Raw genomic sequence first — 19,951 nt, forward strand, 5'->3', positions numbered from 1 at the left:
TTGGGAGATGAGTGAACTCGATGAAGGAGGACTTCCTGAAGGAGGTGATGCAGTAAATTAAGTGCCCAGACACTCTTCCGGATCTTTCTGCAAGATCTTTGGAGGCATCTTTGTGGAAAAGAACTTGATGTCTCTTGCCCCACCCCTCGCCTGAGCCTCCCTCCCCTCCCCCCCCCCCCAGGGCCCAAAGCACAGGGACTTCCCACAGGGGGCCCCCACCGCTGCTTCCTCTCCCAGCCCCGACCTCTGCAGAGCTCTGGGGAGCAGGAACGCGGGGCCTCTCTTACACACAGGGCAGCAACCATGCAGGGCTATAAGTCAAAATAGACAACTTGGCACTCAGCAGCAAAACTTCTATTTAATCATCCTTCTGTCTTACAGTTCCCAATGGACCCAACAGGTGGACGGCTTAAGGCCAGTTACAGCATGAGCAACTGGGGTCGAAGACCAGGCCTGTCTGACAAGCCTCCTCATAGGTGTGCCCACCCACGCAGTTGTAGAAGGCTCGCTTGCTGGTGGGGCTCGGGTAGAGACCACTGGGCTTCCCGACACAGAATCCACTATCGCCAACACCGCCACTCCCGGGAGCCGCAGTGACGATGGGGGCCGAGGCGGTGCCTGGGGTAGAGGTGGGCACTCTGCAATCTGAAGAGAGTAAGAAAAGGGGTCTTCAGTGGACTCCATTCCCAGAACAAACGTCAAGTCTGTAGGGTGACTGGGGGTTTCTCTCAGCCAAGGGCACATCTTGCCTGAACCAGTGGTTAAATGCTCTGGGCCTGACCCGGATACCCAAGTTCACAGCCCCGCTCTGCCTTGAGCTATGTGACTTATCAACATTATCTTCTCTGAGCCTCAATTTCCTCCTTGTAATGACCGGAAGGGAGGAATGATAAAATTCTGATAGAATTCTAATAATCTTTTAGAATTACTATGTGAAGCATTTTCTGATGTGCTTGGTATATAATATAGCAAAGTATTGTGCAATTATCAGCTTTTATTTTATTTTTCAGGGAAAAATAATGTTTATCACCTTTATCACCTAAATGCTTCCCAAATACTATGTTCCATTACCCCCCCCCCCAAATCCTACAAAGTGGGGCAATTTAAAAGATCCCTTAATTCATCATAGCTAAAGCAAGAACTGAGATTCACAACCTGTTCTATTTGAATTCAGAGCCTGGGCTGTGCCCACTATACCGATATCATTTTCTTTAACCACTTTATTGAGGTATGATTGTCATACAATAAGCTGTACATATTTAATGTTACACCTTGAAGAGTTTGAAGATCACCACAATCTATAAATAAACCCATCACTGTCAAAAGTTGTTTTTTTTTTTCTGCTCTCTTTATTATTATTATTTGTGGTAGGAACACGTACCATAAAACTAAATGCTCCTAGCAAATGTCCAGGTAGACAATACAGCATCGTTAAGTGCAGGCTCTGTCCTAGGCAGATCCCTAAGACTGTTTCCATCTTGCGTCACTGAAACGTGCCCTTTGACCAACACCTCCCTTTTCTCCCTCCCTAGTTCTTATGTTTAAGGAGACAAACAACACATGTCTTTAAGAGTGCCTGGGAGGATAACAGGAAACCCAGAGACAGCAGGCCTGGCACAGAGTAAGGTCCCACGGTCCCACGCTTCTCCCAGGCCGCCTGGACCCTTTGCTTTCTGGGCCAGCCATGATGCTTGGGGCTGGGGCAGAATTGTGTGTGAGACCGACTGTAACTCCAAGTCTCACGGGGGGGGGGCAGGTACAGCTGGACCCCTTCAGGGTTCTCTTTCTCTTATCCCTTTCCTTATCTGCTAATCTTTTTTTTTTTTTTTTGTATTTTTCTGAAGCTGGAAATGGGGAGAGACAGTCAGACAGACTCCCGCATGTGCCTGACCGGGATCCACCCGGCACGCCCACCAGGGGTGATGCTCTGCCCACCAGGGGGTGATGCTCTGCCGCGACCAGAGCCACTCTAGCGCCTGGGGCAGAGGTCAAGGAGCCATCCCCAGCGCCCGGGCCATCTTTGCTCCAATGGAGCCTCGCTGCGGGAGGGGAAGAGAGAGACAGAGAGGAAGGAGGGAGAGGGTGGAGAAGCAAATGGGCGCTTCTCCTATGTGCCCTGGCCGGGAATCGAACCCGGGTCCCCCGCACGCCAGGCCGACGCTCTACCGCTGAGCCAACCAGCCAGGGCCCTTATCTGCTAAATTTTTAATCTGGGCCTTGTTTTGTCTTTGCTGCTCCATACAATTCATAAAGGTTGGAGCTGGGCGGGTGAGGGCAGGGAACAAGGTGTTGGTGGTCCCTTCCCCACCTGGGCTCCGGGATGTCCAGGTCACTGTCCTGGGGACCCCTCAGGAGCTCCGCAGAGGGAAACTCTCAGGAAAGGTGACAGGTCCTTCCTCAGGAGGACCATCAGCCGTGACTGGCCCCTAGAAAGCCACCCGGGTCTCTGTCTGCGTCCCACAGGCAGGCTCCACATGACAATGCTGGGGCAGGTGGGAGATGTGGGGGAGGCCCCCCTGAGGCCAGGCTGCGGGGTGCTCTGGGCGGCCTTTCCTTCCTCCATCATGGCGCCAAGTGTGCTCTCCTGGCTGGTGGGGGGAGGGGGCGTGTCGCTACTTACTGGGAGTGGAGACCCCGAGTGCAGATTTGAGGGCGTTCATGAGCGGGTATGTGCCCTGTCCACAGAAAGTGCCCGTGAAGTCATCCAAGTCGATGGCCCAGACCATGGCGCCCCCGAAGCCGTTCCTCAGCAGCCACTCGGCCTGCGGGAGACAATCGGGGGGGGGGGGGCTGTCGGGTGTCCTTGCACAGGTTCAGGGAATGACTCGGGGGAGGGGGGACAGTCCAGGCCTGAGAGGAGGGCCTGGGAGCGTGGGTGGCTTCCCTGCAGTGACTTGGAGGGACTCACGGACATAGCTGTCCACAAGGAGAGATTTTAGGACTACCAAGGCAGGGAGAAGGAAACTTGGGCCCAAACAGCCCTTTCTCCCTGCCTTCTGCAATCACCAAGCCCCTTCTGAGCAGGCTGTCTGAGCTGGAGCTTGAGTGGGCTGTAGTGTCATTAGAGATATAAGGCCATTCACACAGCAAGTGTCTGGGCAAAGAGATAGGGCTCCTGACAGGGAGATATGGGGTCAAGGGCCCGGGGGTCGGGAGGCTGTAACCACCCACCCAGACCTGCACGTCTCGGAAGCCTAACATCCCAGATGATCTCTGCCCCCTGATTCTGGTTCAGCCTCGTTGGCTGTAAGCGGAAGGGGGAGAACCCTCATTGACAGTGTGGGCCTTGGAGTGGGGGAAAATGCCTGCCTGGGAGAACCGGATCAGGACCAGAACCGGGCAGGGAGGGGACCGACCGGGAGCCTCCAGGAGTGGGGGAAGCGGGAATGTGCCCGGGAGAGTGAAGGGAGGCAGCCATGCAGGTGCACCTGCCGGGCTCTGCGGCCGGGCCACCAGCCGGCCCCGAGACGTCGCCCTATCTCTCTGCGCGTCTCCTGGGGCTGTAACTCCGATGCGCTTGGGGGGCAGGTTCCCTACCTCTTCCAAATGTGCAGAAGGAAGGGTGCAGAGGGCCTTACCTTGAGGGCAAAGCTCTTGGGGTCACCATACCCAATCCACTGGTTCCCCTTGTAGGCGTAGGGTACCTCCTGGGGGGCGTTCCACACCTCGGTGGCCCCTTTCAGGAAGGAGCAGGCCTGGGCCGGTGCAGGAAAAGCAGTCAGGGTGCGGGGCGTCCTTACTCTGCTCTGCCCGCCTCTTCCTCTCCTTTCCTTTCTCTTCTGGGATGTGCTCCCCACCCACCCTCCTTGCTGGAAATAAGAGCACGCGGTTTCCATTTCATCCCAGCTCCCTTCCTGCTTCCTGTCCGGTTGCACCGTGGAGAGATGAGATGTGGGTTCCTATCCTGTGTCTGCCGGTACCCGTCTGCGAGACAACGGGCAGGGCAGCTTCCTGGTGCCTTGTGCCTCAGTTTCCCTTTGAAACAAATTTACCTGTTCCTTTTATCGGAACACTTCCCCCCCACAGAGGAGCCAACAAAGGGATGACAGAGAGAAGGGTTAGGGCTTGGAGCCTGATGACTTAAGTTTGAATCCTAGCTCTGGCACTTACTAGCTCGGCAACCTTGAACAACTTTCTTAACCCCGTTGTGCCTCAGTGTCCCCTCTTGCATAAGAGGCTAAAATCAGCACCACATTGTTTGTTGTGAGGGTTAGATGAGATAATATATAAAAGCCACTTAGAGCCTGGTTGCCTGCTTACACTCAGTAAGTGTTAACTACTACTGGTATTATAGATGCATATTTACTTTAAAGGGTTAACATTTAAGATGTTTCAATTGTTCACTCTACCTTTCCCTCGATAGCACACAGGGTGCCCTGTATTAGCTATCAGGGCATCAATTCTCTCCTCATGGAAGTATCTTCAGTCCTTTAGAACAGAGGGAGTGGCTCCCCCAGGCATCCCAGGCCCTCTGGGGACATTACCTCAAAGTAGGCAAGAGTCCCAGCCTCCTAGGTATATGGCCCGGCAGCCCCGGGGCCAGAGGTGGGAGCATCCAGGCCATGGTCGGCAGGGTTGGTGAGAGTGAAGGTACGGGCATAAGCCCCAAAGCCCACCATCAGCTTCTCAGCGGGGGCTCCGTGGTTCTTCCAGTAGTTCATGGTGTAATCCTGGGGCAAGGTCAGGACGGTGTTAGTAGGCGGCAGCAGAGCATGCTCCCAGAGGCCGGTGGAATAGCCTACGTTTTCTACCCAATTCCCTGGCCACCCCACATGCAGTGTGCGGCCAAGCCAACCTTATATATAGAAAGGAAAGGAACGCCTTCCCTGCTAGAACCGGCTGTTAGACATACCTCAGTCAAGAGTTACATGAGGGAGGTAGTTAATTGGGGCCCGTGTCAACTAGGAGTGAAATGCTCTCTTATCCTCCTTCCCTTCATACTGGACTGGGGATTTGTGGGATAACCAGAGTTTTCAGCCATGCATCCTCTTGTCCCCGTCTGGCAGCGCAGAATTGTTGGAGCATGGGGTATGCACCTGGGAGGCTTTCCCACACCCATGTGTAAATTCCTCGTTAAATTCACTGAAATCACATCTAGCCAATCTACCTACCTACAGCTCATTAAGAAGATTCATTATTACACCTGCTATGGCATACGAGTGAGGAAGATAAACTCATGGCGCAGGGAGAGAGTGGAAGGGAGGTAAGGAAGAGTAGGGGAAAGGTGGACCATGAGATGTGCTCCTAGCCTCACTGGAAATGATATATTTAAAGGTTTTCCATTGTTTGAGATTAACCCCCAAACCACTATTCCACCTCCTTTGGTGTGAAAGACAAATGCCTACACTTAACCAGAAGGGCAGGGAAGTAGGGAACCCAAGCGGGGTTAGGAAAGAGTGTCGTCTTCATCTCCGTCGACCTTCCTTGCATCCCTTCCAGTCGTTGGTCAGAGATCCCATGACACGCTTCAGAGACACGCTTCATACTGGACTGGGGATTTGTGTGAAGCCAACCGAGTAGGGCTGGCTCTCCTGAATTCATTCCATCACTCACCACGTTAAAGAATTTGTAGTCTCCCTGGTCATTGGGTCCTGCAAACAGGGGGCTGTTCTCTCCTGTGAAGCCCTCCCAGGAGCCCCGGAGGTCATAGGTCATCACATTGATGAGGTCCATGTACCTTGGGTGGTTGGGGTATAAGAGAAGAGAAAAGGTCAATGAGAAGTCACACTCTCTATCCCAGTCCCCCTAAAGCATCTAGTCCCTATCTAATACATCGGGGTAGTCAACCTTTTTATACCTACCATCCACTTTTGTATCTCTGTTAGTAGTAAAATTTTCTAACCGCCCACTGGTTCCACAGTAATGGTGATTTATAAAGTAGGGAAGTAACTTTACTTTATAAAATTTATGAAGCAGAGCTATAGCAAGTTAAAGCATATAATAATAATTACTTACCAAGTACTTTATGTTGGATTTTCACTAAGTTTGGCAGAATAAATCTTTATAAAACAACTTACTATAGTTAAATCTATCTTTTTATTTATACTTTGGTTGCTCCGCTACCACCCACCATGAAAGCTGGAGCGCCCACTAGTGGGCGGTAGGGACCAGGTTGACTACCACTGTAATAATACATTGTTTGCAATCATGCCATAAGGTAATGTGCTTTAGTATTTTCATTTCATTCTTCCTCATGTTTATCTCAAGAATACCTGGTGTATAGAAAGCCTACAACCCATAATCGATATAGAGAGGAGCACTCAGACCTTCAAAACTTGTCGAAGTTAGAGACACAACTTTCTCCAAATAGCCTTTTATCATTGAAAATCTTAGAAAGAGATTTAGAAATAAGCCCAGTGCTCCTGCTGGCTCCTCATATCTCTCAGGAGTTAGGATCATCTTATTCCTTTGGGATAGATCCCTCTGTGTCCAGGATACCTGGGCATTGGCCAATCTATGGGGGAGGTACCAGGGTTGCTTAGCTCTGAACCTGGGCTTCCGGGCTTGGGGTTTACTTACTTAGACATCTCAGGGATCTGGTAGGCGGTCTCAATGGTGCCTTTGCCGGCCGACACGGCTGCAGAAATCAGCAGCCTCGGCTTGTGACTCTGCATAGCCTCTTGCTCAAAAGCCTCATACAGTTCCTATGGAACAGGGGACGGTGGGCTCAGGCTGGAGGTTCCTGTGAGCATGTGACAAGGTCACAGTTCTTAGGAGGAAACCTGCAAAGTGCTCAGTGTAGAGCATAGAGTCCTTCGATCCCAAATACTGTTGTTCGTATCTGGAGACAACAGTGAATTAGTTGTCACCCAAAAACTTGTAAATGAGGGAACATTGATGACCCTCTGAGAGTTATACTTTAAAATGGATCCATAATGTCCAGAGCAGAAAATTAAAACACACAAACACAAAACGTTATATTTTGACACAAATAGCGCCTAGCTCTGCAAACTATATGTGATTGAATCTAATAATCAGAAAAACCAAGGCCTTGGCTGGTTGGCTCAGTGGTAGAGCGTCAGCCTGGCGTGCGGGAGTCCTGGGTTCGATTCCCGGCCAGGGTACACAGGAGAAGTGTCCATCTGCTTCTCCACCCCTCCCCCTCTCCTTCCTCCCTGTCTCTCTCTTCCCCTCCCACAGCCGAGGCTCCATTGGAGCAAAGATGGCCCGGGCGCTGAGGATGGCTCTGTGGCCTCTGCCTCAGGTGCTAGAATGGCTCTGGATGCAACAGAGCGATGCCCCAGAGGGGCAGAGCATCGCTCCCTGGTGGGCATGCCAGGTGGATCCCAGTCAAGCGCATGCGGGAGTCTGTCTGACTGCTTCCCCGTTTCCAGCTTTGGAAAAATGCAAAAAAAAAAGAAAAAAGAAAAAGAAAAACCAGTCATGGAAGAAAAGGAAATAAGGGTATCAAAGAAAACATGGGTGCTCAGGCAAGTGTGACCAGGGGAGAGGGTGCCCTCACCCAATAACTGTGCCTGGTCCTGGTGGCAGGACCTATAACTTGGCCACGTGAGTTTTCCTTGAAAAAAAAGATCTGATCTTGTATTAAAGAAATTGGGCTTTGAGCCAGAAAGGCTAAGAGCGCTACCCTGGGCTGAGGCGTGTCCAGCCTCTGAGAACCCCTACCAGATAGAGACCTTCTCCTTGGACAGTTGTGGGTCAGATCCTCTGTTCTTTGGACATGGGGAGGGCGAGTCACCTTCAACAGGACCGTGAAGAGCTGCTGGGTGTCCTCAGGACTGCCGCGGTTGCCCGGATACTCCCAGTCAATGTCCAGCCCGTCGAAGTTGTACTTCCTCAGAAACTGAATGGCCGACTGGGTGAAGGTCTGGCGGTTCTCAGCAGTGGCCACCATGTTGGAGAAACTGGAGTCAACACATCACTACGGCCACCGTGGCAGTGATGGGCTTTGATAGGGACTTTCTCGAGGGCAGGATTCTCTCATGGGGCAGACGCAATAGTCACCTAAGGTCCTGGGTCCTCTGCCTTGTCGCTGAGCCTCCTGACTATTTGTCTGGATGGATATTCAGTTATTCAGTCATTTCTTAGACATTGAGTAGTGCTGGGGTATAGTGGTGAGTAAAGTAGAGTTTCTGCCTCGGAGAAGCTCGTGTAGAAGAAGGCAGAGATAAGTAACTAGAGCTATAATGGACAGGACAGACTGCGGGAGAGCTCTGGCCAGGGAGGTCTAAACTGAGATCTGCCCAGAGAAACTCAGAGCCCTAAGTAATGTGGGAGTGAGTCAGCCGAGGCTACAAGGTCTTACCCCTGGGTTCCAAAGTTCCAGCCACCAACAGAGAGCAGGGTTTTCAGATCTGTGTTGCTGAAGAGAAAAAGATATCGATGTGAAATAAATTCCACGGACAAGGAGATACCATTGCTAATCAGGCCCTCCGCCCTCCCATCCCACACCTAAGCAGCCTCAGAGCTGCCCCCTCGCTAGTCTAAGATCTTGGGGTGGGAGCAGATGTCTCTGTAAAAGCAAGATGCTCTCTTGCCACGGGCACCTCCAGGCACAGGATAAGTAGTCATCGAACAGGCTGTCACTCCCCATTCTGCCAGGGGGTGGACGGATACTGGTATGGCAGGGAGACTCAGGGGAAGAAAAGGCGGGGCATCCTGGGAAGGGGGAGGAGCCTAAAAGCAGTCTCTCAGCACAGGTGGTGGGCAGGCTGGAGTTTAGCACAGGCAGTGGGCAGGCTGGAGTTGCTGGGATAAAGCTGGAAAGAAGCAAGTCTGAGTCTCTTAGAGGGAAGAGCAGGAATAAGACAGTGAAATGTCTACCGTCTCCTGAGTGCCTACCAAGTGCTATTGTTTCTATTAGTCTCGTTTGACCTTTAGGTGATATTCAGAGGATAAGCAATGTGTTCAAGATCATCCAGCCAGTAAAGTAGCAGAGCCAGGGTTCAAACTGAACTCCTCTAACTCATAGTGTCTCCCAGCAGGCACCGAGGGCCGGTGTCCTTGACCTGCAAACTTACCCGTTGGGTTCCCAACTGGACCAGATTGTTAATTAACCCGTCTGATAAACGGGTGAGCCGTTCCTGGGTTCTGCCACTTACTGGGCTAGGAAAACCTTTTAACATCTTCATAGTTCAGTTTCTTTAAGTTTAGAAATTGTTCTTTAAATTTTTCATATGCCTACATTATAGTGTTTGTTATGAGGGTTACATACATAATAAATAAAAAAACACCTAGAAAAACGCCTGACATAGCAGTCACCTGATTAATATGCTCAGCATTTAACTGGCCCAAGAACCATCTTAGGTTATATGGGGAGCTAGCTCACAGGTTGGTGTGGGATGCACTGTAGCATGGCAAACTCTAGGGGGCGCTCTTCACAATGGTCCCATATGGGCACCTCCCCGGTCAGACAGACTACAACCTGGTAAGAAAGTAACCCAGAAAAATGACAGCAACCTGCCACTCCTGGGCAGAACATGCTGACCACTCTGCCAATGAGGCGTGAGAGGGATTGTGGTCAGTACTCAAAGACTGGGCCGTCTGGTGCTGGTGTCACCCGGGGAACTTCTGAAAGGCCCATACGGAAACCTCCAGCCCAGCGCAGAGCCCAAGCCCAGGACGCACTAGCTCTTGAGGCCGTTGATGCCGGCATAGAGGACCTCGTCATTCCACTCGATGGTTTTGATCCGGCTGTCGGCCATGCCCGCGAAGGCGTAGACGAGGTGTGTGCAGAGACAGGGGTCCACGTTCCCCGGCAGGTAGCTGCCAGCCCCAGGGCGGTACTGGCTCCAGTTGGTGAAGTAACACACGATTTTGGTTGCTGCGGCTGGAATGGTAAGAGATGACCCCGGTGCTGACTAATGTCCCCTTCCCCTGAGGGACCCGGGCACTCCCCGCCCTCGCAGGGGGCACTTACCCAGCTGCAGCAGGAGGGCCATCCCTACAGAAGAGAAGAGACGTCGGTCAGAGGGTGGCAGGGTCATCCTTTCCCTGGACAGAGAGACCAGCCCTGGGGAGCACCGGCTGGTGAGGAGAGAGGAGCATCCGCGGTCTATGTCCCCCCCCCCCCCCCCACCCCCCCACCCCCCCCCCCCCCCCCCCCCCGCTCTAGGTGTCCAACGCGGACCCTGGCGTCAGGCTTCGGGGGAGGGTGGCTAACGCAGGCATTATGTCCCCTCCGCTCTAGGTGTCCAACCCGGACCCTGGCGTCATGCTTCGGGGGAGGGTGGCTAACGCGGGCATTCAGAGAGCCACCTGCGAGCGCAGGTGACAGAGTGCAGCTCAGGAACCAGAAAACCGATTGTTATTCTTTCAGCAAACTCATATGAAGTGCTGTGTGCTGGAGATAAAAAGAAAAAAACTAGACAAGGTCCCTGCCCTCAAATTGCTCACAGCCGGACGGGAAGGTGGAACCTGTGAGCACAAAGGTGCAGCGCAATGTGACACAATGATAAAATTCAGACACACACAGAGTCTTGTGACAAACATGGAAGACTTCTCAAGAGAGGTGACATTTGGGCCGGGTCACTCGGCTCTCCCTCTGGTGTCGGTGGTGGCTAATCTCCTTCTCAGCACTTGTCACTCTGAAAGATCACGATCTGTCTCTTCCCGCTAGACGGTGAGCTCTGCCAGGGCAGGGACTGTGCTTCCCGCTGAGCCTCCACCACCCGGCACAGAGCCTGGTGGTACACAGTCACCCCTCGATCAACATGCGCTGAATGAAAGGACCCGCATTGAAGCCGACCTGGAGGAGAAGCGGGTTCGGGCAGTGGGTCCCTTCCCGTAGCAGTCTCCCCACACTGAGAACTAGCCCTCACTTCTCCCAGAACCGCCTTCGGGCTACTCTTCAACTCACATGACGCTTCCGGACTGGATTCCCTTTCAAGCCGCCCAACCAGATGCCGGACGAGCTGTTGTGCCCGCCGGCTCCCTGATCTTTCCCGTGGGCGGCTAGTCACGGTTCAGGCATCATCGCGGGGAAGGAGTCAGCATGGGAGAAACTGCGTTAGCTCTTCAAGGCCTTTCCAGCCCCCCTCACCCCTGTCCCTACTGTACACATTCAGATAAAATCTGCCTCATCCACTTTTTTCTACTAATTGCTCCTGTTCTCTGAGTAACCCTGGGTCAAGTCCATGCATGGAGCTCCCGCTCTGTGTCTGGCGGTGAGGAGAAAACACAGGACATGAGGATGGAAGAGGCTGGCCCAAGTCTTCCATCACCCCACCTGGGGGAAATGACCTTGTCCTGGTACACCAGAGGTATCCATTGCCCTCCTAGCTGAGGCCCTCGGGTGCTCAGTGGGCCCCTTCTTCCTCCCTCCTTCCTCCCTCCTTCCATTCCTCCCTCCCTCCCTCCCTCCCCCTCTTCCTCCTTCCATTCCTCCCTCCCTCCCTCCCCCTCTTCCTCCTTCCTTCCTCCCCTCCTTCCCTCCCTCCCCCTCTCTCTCCTCCTTTCCTTCTTCCCTTCCTCCCTCCCCCTCTCTCTCCTCCTTTCCTTCCTCCCTTCCTCGCTTCCTTCCCAACTATGTGATTACCCAAGGAGTCCGCAAGGGCGACAGGGGAGAGTGCAGGTGGCCGTGGCGCACAGAGTGGGGGGTGGGGACACAGTGAATGGAGAAGGAGCAGCTACTCCGAAAGCTGACCTGGGTCACCTGGGAAAGACTCACCGGCAAGAATCAGCAATTTGCCCATTTCGGTGGGAAGTCTTAAATGCAAGTTCCAGGCCTGAACGAACACCTGAGAAGGTTTTATAGGGAGCATGGCAGGCCCTCCCTAGCCTGCACGTGGCTCCCTTCCACAGGCAAGGTGGGTGGGAGTCAGGAGCAGAGGGACAGGGGGTCACACGGCCCCGTCTACCCTCTGACTTTTATCTGTGTTTGCCTTGTTGGGTAATCAACACAATGGAGCCTCCGTGAGAACAGCCCTAAAAGGCTGTTGACTGACGGTACACTTAGGAAAATGGCACAGCTGGCACCGGTACGAGGCTGGCCCAGGGTTCAAAGTCATTTCAGAGTGAGCCCCAAGGGGAGGAGTGTAGACGAGGGGAGTCAGGCAGCCACTGGCTGGCCAGACAATGTGGCCGACCCTGCCCACCCTCTAACTCCTTAATCCTGTTGTAGCGAGAGATGCCAGGTAGTGGCTAGAAGGCTGACGTTTCACCGGGTTTGGGACGAGAAAGCATTCCTGGCCAGGGTTGCTTCTGTTTAATTGAAGGTGGCCCGGTTTGCAGAGGCTGGAGGGAATTCCTGGGGGAGGGCAGACACCTCTTATTAGGCTTTGACTCAGAAGGGAGAAGCAGCGAGAGGCCCAGGCCCGGGACAACGAGTCATGCAGATCAGAGAAGACAGCTGCAAAAATGCCTGTGGGTGGAGGATGAGAATCACACGGCTTTAGGATCTCCCTTCACTCCATTCCCAGCCTTACTGCCCGTACAGAAAGGCATGCACCTACAGGAAGCCCACCAGGATGCCACATCCCAGAAGGCAACGAGAGGAGCAAAGGCATGGCTGCTGTCCTCTGGAAGGACACCAGCCCCAGTTAGGACAGGGTGTCACTGTGGGCTGGCAGTGTGGTAGCACCTCCCATTTAAAGATCCACCAGGTGAGTTCTCAAGATCTTCTGAAAGGTACTGATCAGATCCTTGGGAACTCTGGATCCAGCCTCATTTAAGGACAGTCTGGGTTCACAGGAAATGCAGGAGTGGGTCCCTCAGATGTCGGTATATGTCATGAAAGGCTGGTGGCATTTCCACAGCTATTATCCACAGCCTCCCGATCCTTCTCAGACCTCCAGCTCGGCTGGCTTCTGTCTGAACCCTAGTCATTGACCGCCAAGAACTCGAGGCGTTGCCGAACCAGTACTGGGCCGGTCTTAAAACTAATAACGGCTAATATTCACTCAGAATGCCATGTGCCAAGCACTAAACAAGAGGCTCTTTCCTCCTTAATCTTCTGCATGTTTGCAAAGCAAATGGTTCTCTCCTCATAGCAGGTATGAGAGATGGCTCCGGAGAGTTTGGGGCTTGGAGCCCAAGACAGAGACCTCTGGTGGACACACAGGCTCCAAGCAAGGCCGAGGTTAAGGTGTTGGGCAACTGTCCATGATGATCAAAGTAACAACAAACAGAGAACGTGTGACCTTTCCAGCTCCAGCCCCCGATGCAGCAGTCGTGGTGATGTTATGCCCAAGCAGAAGCAGATTGCCATTGATGAACTCCTTTTTAAGGAGGGGGTGATGGTGCCCCAAAGGGTGTGCCCACACTTAACACCCCGAGCTGGCGGACAAGAACGTGCCTGATCTTCACATCAAAAAAGCCATGCAGTATCTCAAATCACGAGGCTACATGAAGGAACAGTTTGCCTGGAGACATTTTTACTGGTACCTTAGCAACGAGAGCATCAGGGTCTCCGTGGTTACCTCCCCCTCCCCTGAGATCATGCCTGCCACTTTGCATGCAGCTGGCCTGAGACTGGCAGGCCAAGGCCTGAAGGTCTGGAGGGCGAGTGACCCACAAGATGCATAGCAGGAGAAGCCACAGAGACACCTACAGACAGAACACTGTGCCCTCTGGTGCCCACAAGAAAGCTGAGGCCAGGCCTCAGTCAGCAACCGAATGAATTCCAGTTTAGAGGTGGATTTATTTGGTCATGGACATGGTCAACCAGCTCAGTAAAGTTAGAGGGATTATTTTATGTTGAATTAACTCATGGTCAGAAAATGTAAGCCCAGCCTGACCAGGCGGTGGCGCAGTGGATAGAGCGTCGGACTGGGATGTGGAAGACCCAGGTTCGAGACCCTGAGGTCGCCAGCTTGAGAGCGGGCTCATCTGGTTTGAGCAAAAGCTCACCAGCTTGGACCCAAGGTCGCTGGCTCGAGCAAGGGGTTACTGGGTCTGCTGAAGGCCCGTGGTCAAGGCACATATAAGAAAGCAATCAATGAAAAACTAAGATGTTGCAATGAGCAACAAAAAACTAATGATTGATGCTTCTCATCTCTCCGTTCTTGTCTGTCTCTCCTTGTCTATCCCTCTCTCTCACTTTCTGTCTCTGTAAAAAAAAATAATAATAAAGAAAGAAAGAAAAAGAAAATATAAGCCCCGGCTGGCCAGTTTGGTTGGTTAGAGCATCATCCTGATTCACCAAGGTTCCAGGTTCGATCCTTGGTCAGGACACATACAGAAACAAATTGATGTTCTTGTCTCTCTCTCTCTTTATCTCTCTCCCTCCCTCTCTCTCTAAAGTCAATAAAAATTTTTTTTTTTAATTTAAAGAAAATTTTAAAAGGAAAAATGTTTGTGGTGTGTCAGGCACTAGCCTAAATGCTTTGCAAATAGTAACTTATCCCTCATATCTCTGGGAGCTGGGCCCTCTTATTATCCCCATTTTACAGATAAGAAAACTGAGGCACTGAGAAAGTAAATAAATTGCCCAAGGCTACACAGCCTGTAAGTTAGTGACAAAGCCAGGGAGTGAACCCGGGCCGTCTGACTCCTGACTGTGCTATTCACTACTCGGCAATTCTGCTTCTCGGGAACGTGGTGGCCAGAGGTGGAAAAAGACTGACCCAAGTTAGAAAACCAGAGAAGCGCCGCGAACAATGTCAACTGGAAAGTAAGAAGATCTAGCATGGGGGCAGCGTTTAGGGGGCTTTGGGGACTAAGTTTCCCCAGTCTCCAGCAGGGCTCACCACCACTCTTTGGTACATATATCCAGGCCTTCTCAATCATAAGGGAATATCCAAAGCAGTTTTGGAATAAATCCCCTAGTATTCCACTCTCGCTCCCCTTTGGATCACGTGGCCATCGCTAAGCCCCTGCTCTGCAGAAATTCGGGTGCTGCCACCACTTACCAGACATGTGACCTTACATTCCTTGAGCCCGTTAGTTCATCTGCAAATTGGACTTACACGACCTTCTTCATAAGCCATGAGGATTTAAAATGCACATCAAAGTGTTGTTCGAAGTGTAGGATAAAAATTGTTTTGTTTTTCGAGAAGGCAAGGATAGATAAGTGAGAGATGCAGAAAAACAACGTATCCTGAAATGAGAGTGTGCGAGCCTTAGACCTGGGCAGCCTCAGTCCCTTCTTTGGCACCGTGCCTGGGAGGAAGAATCGCCAACTATTGTGTCAGTGGTAAGATAGTAATATTCTAGGCGTTGCAGGCCACACTGTCTCTGTCCTCTTGACCCTGCCATTGGAGAGCGAAGGCAGCCATAGACAACATGTAAACAAACCGCGCTCGGTGTGTTCCAGTAGAATTTTATTTACAAAAAACAGGCAATGGACTGGATTGACCCATGAGCTGGACTGGACTGTGTCCTGCTGTTGAGGGTTCCGCTCTAGTCCTCCTCCAGCCGCAACCTCGCCATGAGGGGAGGAGACTGCAGGGCCGGGCACATCCGCCTGGAGTCCGTATCCCTCCTTCTTGAACCGTGCGTGATGTAGACACTCCGATTCCTGCCGGTATAGCCTGTGCCCACGTTCAGGGCCTGTGCCGGCCTTTATCCGCTCATACTTATTGGGTTGCTTATCTTTTCTGGTTTTGCTTTTTAAGAGTTCTCTCTGTACTATATAAATTTATCTTTTCTCTTCCATATTTAATTTTTTCACTTCCTATTTTATTCATATCGTCCTTGTGTGATTTAAAAAAATTTTTTTTAAGGAATCCATTCTGTCTCTTTTCATTTATATTGATAGTTCCATCTAACCCGGCAGAGCTCTGCTAGGTGGGCTATGTAAGATGTAGGGTGAAGTAGACAAGAATTAAGTGCAAACAGCATAGCAGCGCCCCTGATGGAACGGGAGACTGGGGTGAATGGAATGACTATGGGACCGGGACGGGGGTGGGGGTGGGGGTGGGGACCAGCCCGCTTCCTCCAGGAAGCGCGTCTTGAGATAGGATTTGGAAGGTCTGGGCACTGCCAGGGTGCAGGAAAGACAAATATACCCTGCAGCCGGGTCTTAAGGAAGTCTCAGGGGTGTGACGTCACATCTGGCGAACAAGTGTGGGCGATGAGGGTTTAGGGGCCTCATAGGAACTGGGAGTTGCTGGATGCGAGGGAGTATGAAGCTGTCCGTTTGTTGGTGGATGAAGCCAGATTTAATGCCAGCCCGGTCACCTCGATTTATTTACTGAAGCCTCAGAAGGCTTGGTCTAACTTTGTTCCAAAGCCCAAGGAGGACCTGAATCCCTAAAGGTGGGAAAAGACTACAAATCCAAGGTTTGGTCAGAGATATGCTTTAGAGACTTGCTTGAGGAGGAAATTCAGAACTCAGTTCTACCACAGATGGAAATAAAAATGAAGGAGGCTTTTATTAGTCAGTGAGGAAACTGAGGCACTGTCGCTGGTCCAGATGGAATCCCGGGTCCAGCCCACTCCTCCAACCCACACGCAGTGCTTCTGCCCCGCCCCCAACTGAGACAGGGAGAGAGCCTCATGCAGTGGACCGGGGGACGTGGCGCCCTCTGGTGGTGGTTGGCAGATGGCTCAACACCTGGTGGGCGCTGGGCTTGTGTCCTCCTGGGAAGGTGCTGCCTCCCCCAACCTCTCAGTCTCTCTTCTTGGGGTGGAGATTGTCTCAGAGAAGTTGAGAGGCTGAGTAGGGAGAGAGGAGGAGTCCATGACCTGGCTCACGGGGAAAGAGTGGACCCAAAAATGGAGGAGGCAGAGGGAGAACCCTGGGGAAGGTTGAAGGGGACAAGGCAGAAGATCCATTTCTCCACATTCTGCCCTGAGTAGGAGAAATGGATTTTCCCCATCTGTCCCAACACAAACGCACTCCAGAGGCTCGGCACCTCCCCTCCTTGCCTTCTGGGCCTGGTTCAGGCCTAGACTTGGCATTACAAATGGGGCTTTTGTTAGTGTACCCCTGGGCAGAAGAGACGGGCTCTTTCTTCGGGTGTCAGCCTAGGACATGTGGGACGTGTGTGAAGAGAGCCCCTCCACAAAGCAGGACACTGGGGGTGGGGGTGGGGGGGAAACGAGGCCAGATGTCCAGGAAGGAGAGCAGACTCAGGAAAGGCATTTGCTCCCTGGTGAGAGGGGTGGGCCTGGGGCCCCCCAGAGAACCTAAATAGAAAGACCTGCCCCCTAAAAGAACTAGGAAGGAAGAAAACAAACGGAAGGAAACACTCCAATATGCACGTTGTCTGGAAACCCCTTTTGCAGGAGAAGTGACTATCAAAACCGAACTGAAAATCTCTTGCACATTCTTCGGGACTGTGTGTGAGACTGGACTATGGTAGAGTCGTTTACAATGAACTCTAAGCTTCTGCCTGTTACTAAGTGAAATGTGAGGTCAAGATAGTTTTGTGCTCCCCGCCAGATCTTTAAGACTTGTCTCAGACAAAATAGGATCTCAGTAAGTCACTGTTAAATAAATACACAAGTGGAAGAATAAATGAACAGGCCATTTAGCTGTGTCCCCCCAGCCTGCCCCTGTACATGCAGGTGCATCAGCCGCAGTTTGTTATTGATGAATGAATGAATGAGTGAGTGACCTCTTGGGAGCCCAGACTTGGTGGGGTCTTGAAGGGTGTTGCATAAAGCCTTGCCTTGGTTGAACCACCGGTGGGAACTTTGCTCAAGTACAGGATGTGGGCTGCGAGTTTGTCACCTTCCTATTTTCGAGCGTGTGGGTTGGGCACTGAAAGTACTTCTGATTTGCTAGTGGTGCCCATGCCGTGGCCGCCAGATTGGCAGAATCGAGAGTTGGGGCAGGAAGGTGGCACGGGACGGTGGCAACAGCAGCCAGAGATGAAGAGGAAGCTGTTGTCAGGGCTCTTGCTGCAGAATATGGGGCCCAGGTCCGGGAGGGGCCCTGAAATTATCAGCACGTCCGTCCATCCATGGGCCTGCCCCCGCTCTCTGCAGGATTGGGATACTAAGATCATCTTCCCCTTAGATTTCTGGTGGGAATTAAATAAATATGATCAGGTGTGTGAGCCACTTAGCAGAGTGCCTGAATCAGAATGGACACTCAGTAAATATCTCATATCCTGCTCCAGTACCTTCTAGCTAGTCGTCTCCTTTTCCTGTCACATTGGCAAAGAAGGGAGATGGAGAGGTGGGAGGAGCCCAAACCGGTGGGGTCAGGGTGAGCTTCCTAGGGACTCATCACCCACTCCTTGACCTTGAGGTGCTGGCTGCAGGGGACCCGGACTCCTTGTGCTGCCAAAGCCCATTGGTGGTTTCCTAGGTCATAAGTCAGGTTCTCCAGAAACAGATGTGGAGTCAGAGCTTGGGCTCACTTGTTCACATGTGAAAGGAAGGGAGAGGGACAGGCCTGGGCAGCGGGGAGCTGAGACACGACGCAGCTCTGACAAAGCTTCAGCCAACCTGGCCAGGAGCTCTAGAACAAGCGTGTCCATCAGTGTTGTCCTGTTTCACGTCGAAATGCCTGGGCCTGGACTCCCAACTCCTTTAGTCCCTACACGTGGGCTACCCTGGCAAGGGCGTGACCTTGGGGGAGGAGGATATCTGCAGATCCTGGGAAACCGGCTGGAGCAGACTCTCTGCCTCTGTACCCACAGCTGGGCGGCAGGTCCTAGAACGAGTGCTCCAGGCCCTAGAATGAGTGCTCCAGGCCCTAGAACGAGTGCTCCGGGCCCTAGAACGAGTGCTCCAGGTCCTAGAACGAGTGCTCCGGGCCCTAGAACGAGTGCTCCGGGCCCTAGAACGTGTGCTCCGGGCCCTAGAACGAGTGCTCCGGGCCCTAGAACGTGTGCTCCGGGTCCTAGAACGAGTGCTCCGGGCCCTAGAACGAGTGCTCCGGGTCCTAGAAGGAGTGCTCCGGGCCCTAGAACGAGTGCTCCAGGCCCTAGAACGAGTGCTCTGGGAGAAAGGGGGCCTTTTACTTGTGACCCTCAGCCCCTGGTGGCCCGACACGCAGAAGCAGATGTTTATTGTTCTGATTACCTTCCGATGACTCCCATTTGCTTAAGTGTTGCTGTTTACAACACAATTTCACAGCCACGGTCCCAGACATGCTAGAGGCCATCGGAGCAAATCTGAAGCAGATACCAAAGGGGAGAGAATCAAAAAGCTGGTCCCCTGGGCTCGTGATGCAGTGGGTCTCAGTCCTTCTCAATGGTCTGAATACACCTGGGCCCGACAGACCTCTCCCAGCTAGTCCGAAAGAGCTGGGCGTGGGAAAGGCGTTGGAGGGGGCCTGGCTAAAGAGGCTGGGATTCCAGGTGTTAGAAGACGGGAGCTGAGGGACAGCCAGTGCTCGGAGGAGCTCAGCTGGGGGTGGGAGGGGACCGGACAACGTGCGTGTGAGGAAGAGCCTGAGAATGTGGAAGACCTGGACACGACTCCTAGTTCCTCACTGTGGGTTTCAGCCCCTCTACCACATGGCAATGAAACTCACACTCAACTTCACACCCTAGTGACAGGCGTGGGGGCTGCAGGGCACTACCGATGTCAGCAGTGTTTATGGTCAGCCCCAGTTACGACTGAGTAACCCTCAAGCCCTGAACTAGAAAACCACATCCAATACATGTTTTCAGACCGCAGGCAACGTGCAGTGCAGCATTGTGAACCCCGAGAGAGGGAAGGAAACAAATGGAGGTGAAGCCCTACCGATACCCCAGATGTGTGCCCTGGGGCAGTTTCCAGACTGCCACACATGGAAGGGGGGGTCCTGTGAAGAGCATGGTGGTCTCACTGAGCCGAGGAGACAAAAGTTGGAGTTGGAAGAAGCTTGAGATGTGTGGAAGTTGTACAATAGAGTATAAGAGATAAGGGAGCAATACAGAAAAACAGCTCCAGAAATCTGTGTGAGGCTCCCTCGGATCTTCGGCTAAATATAAAGTTGTATGTACATAAGGTGAAACTCCAGAAAAGTGGGCAATGGACAATGACCCAGGAGAAACACCCCCCCGGAGAGCTGAAGGCTGGACGAACACTAGAGCTTACACAGGGCTGGGAGACACTGGCTATCAGACTGGCCAGAGGGGGAAGTCTTGGTTGAGCGGCTGGAAAATTA

The 19,951-nt window shown here is 52.5% G+C and overlaps 1 protein-coding gene and 1 pseudogene across 1 annotated transcript; one reads left to right on the top strand and one right to left on the bottom strand.

Moving 5' to 3' along the window:
• Positions 1 to 409: 409 nt before the first annotated feature.
• LOC136383104 (acidic mammalian chitinase-like) lies at positions 410 to 9,982 on the bottom strand. The gene is given in 10 exon segments (XM_066352666.1): positions 410 to 645; positions 2,621 to 2,762; positions 3,579 to 3,695; positions 4,485 to 4,670; positions 5,554 to 5,677; positions 6,520 to 6,644; positions 7,700 to 7,865; positions 8,267 to 8,323; positions 9,589 to 9,790; positions 9,881 to 9,982. Coding segments are annotated over 10 exon segments (1,422 nt in total). The 5' UTR covers positions 9,948 to 9,982.
• A 192-nt stretch (positions 9,983 to 10,174) lies between these two features.
• Positions 10,175 to 13,635, top strand: LOC136382923 (small ribosomal subunit protein eS10-like; annotated as a pseudogene).
• The last annotated feature ends 6,316 nt before the right edge of the window (positions 13,636 to 19,951 follow it).

Source organism: Saccopteryx leptura, chromosome 11 (genome assembly GCF_036850995.1).
Source record: "Saccopteryx leptura isolate mSacLep1 chromosome 11, mSacLep1_pri_phased_curated, whole genome shotgun sequence".
Taxonomy (NCBI): domain Eukaryota; kingdom Metazoa; phylum Chordata; class Mammalia; order Chiroptera; family Emballonuridae; genus Saccopteryx; species Saccopteryx leptura.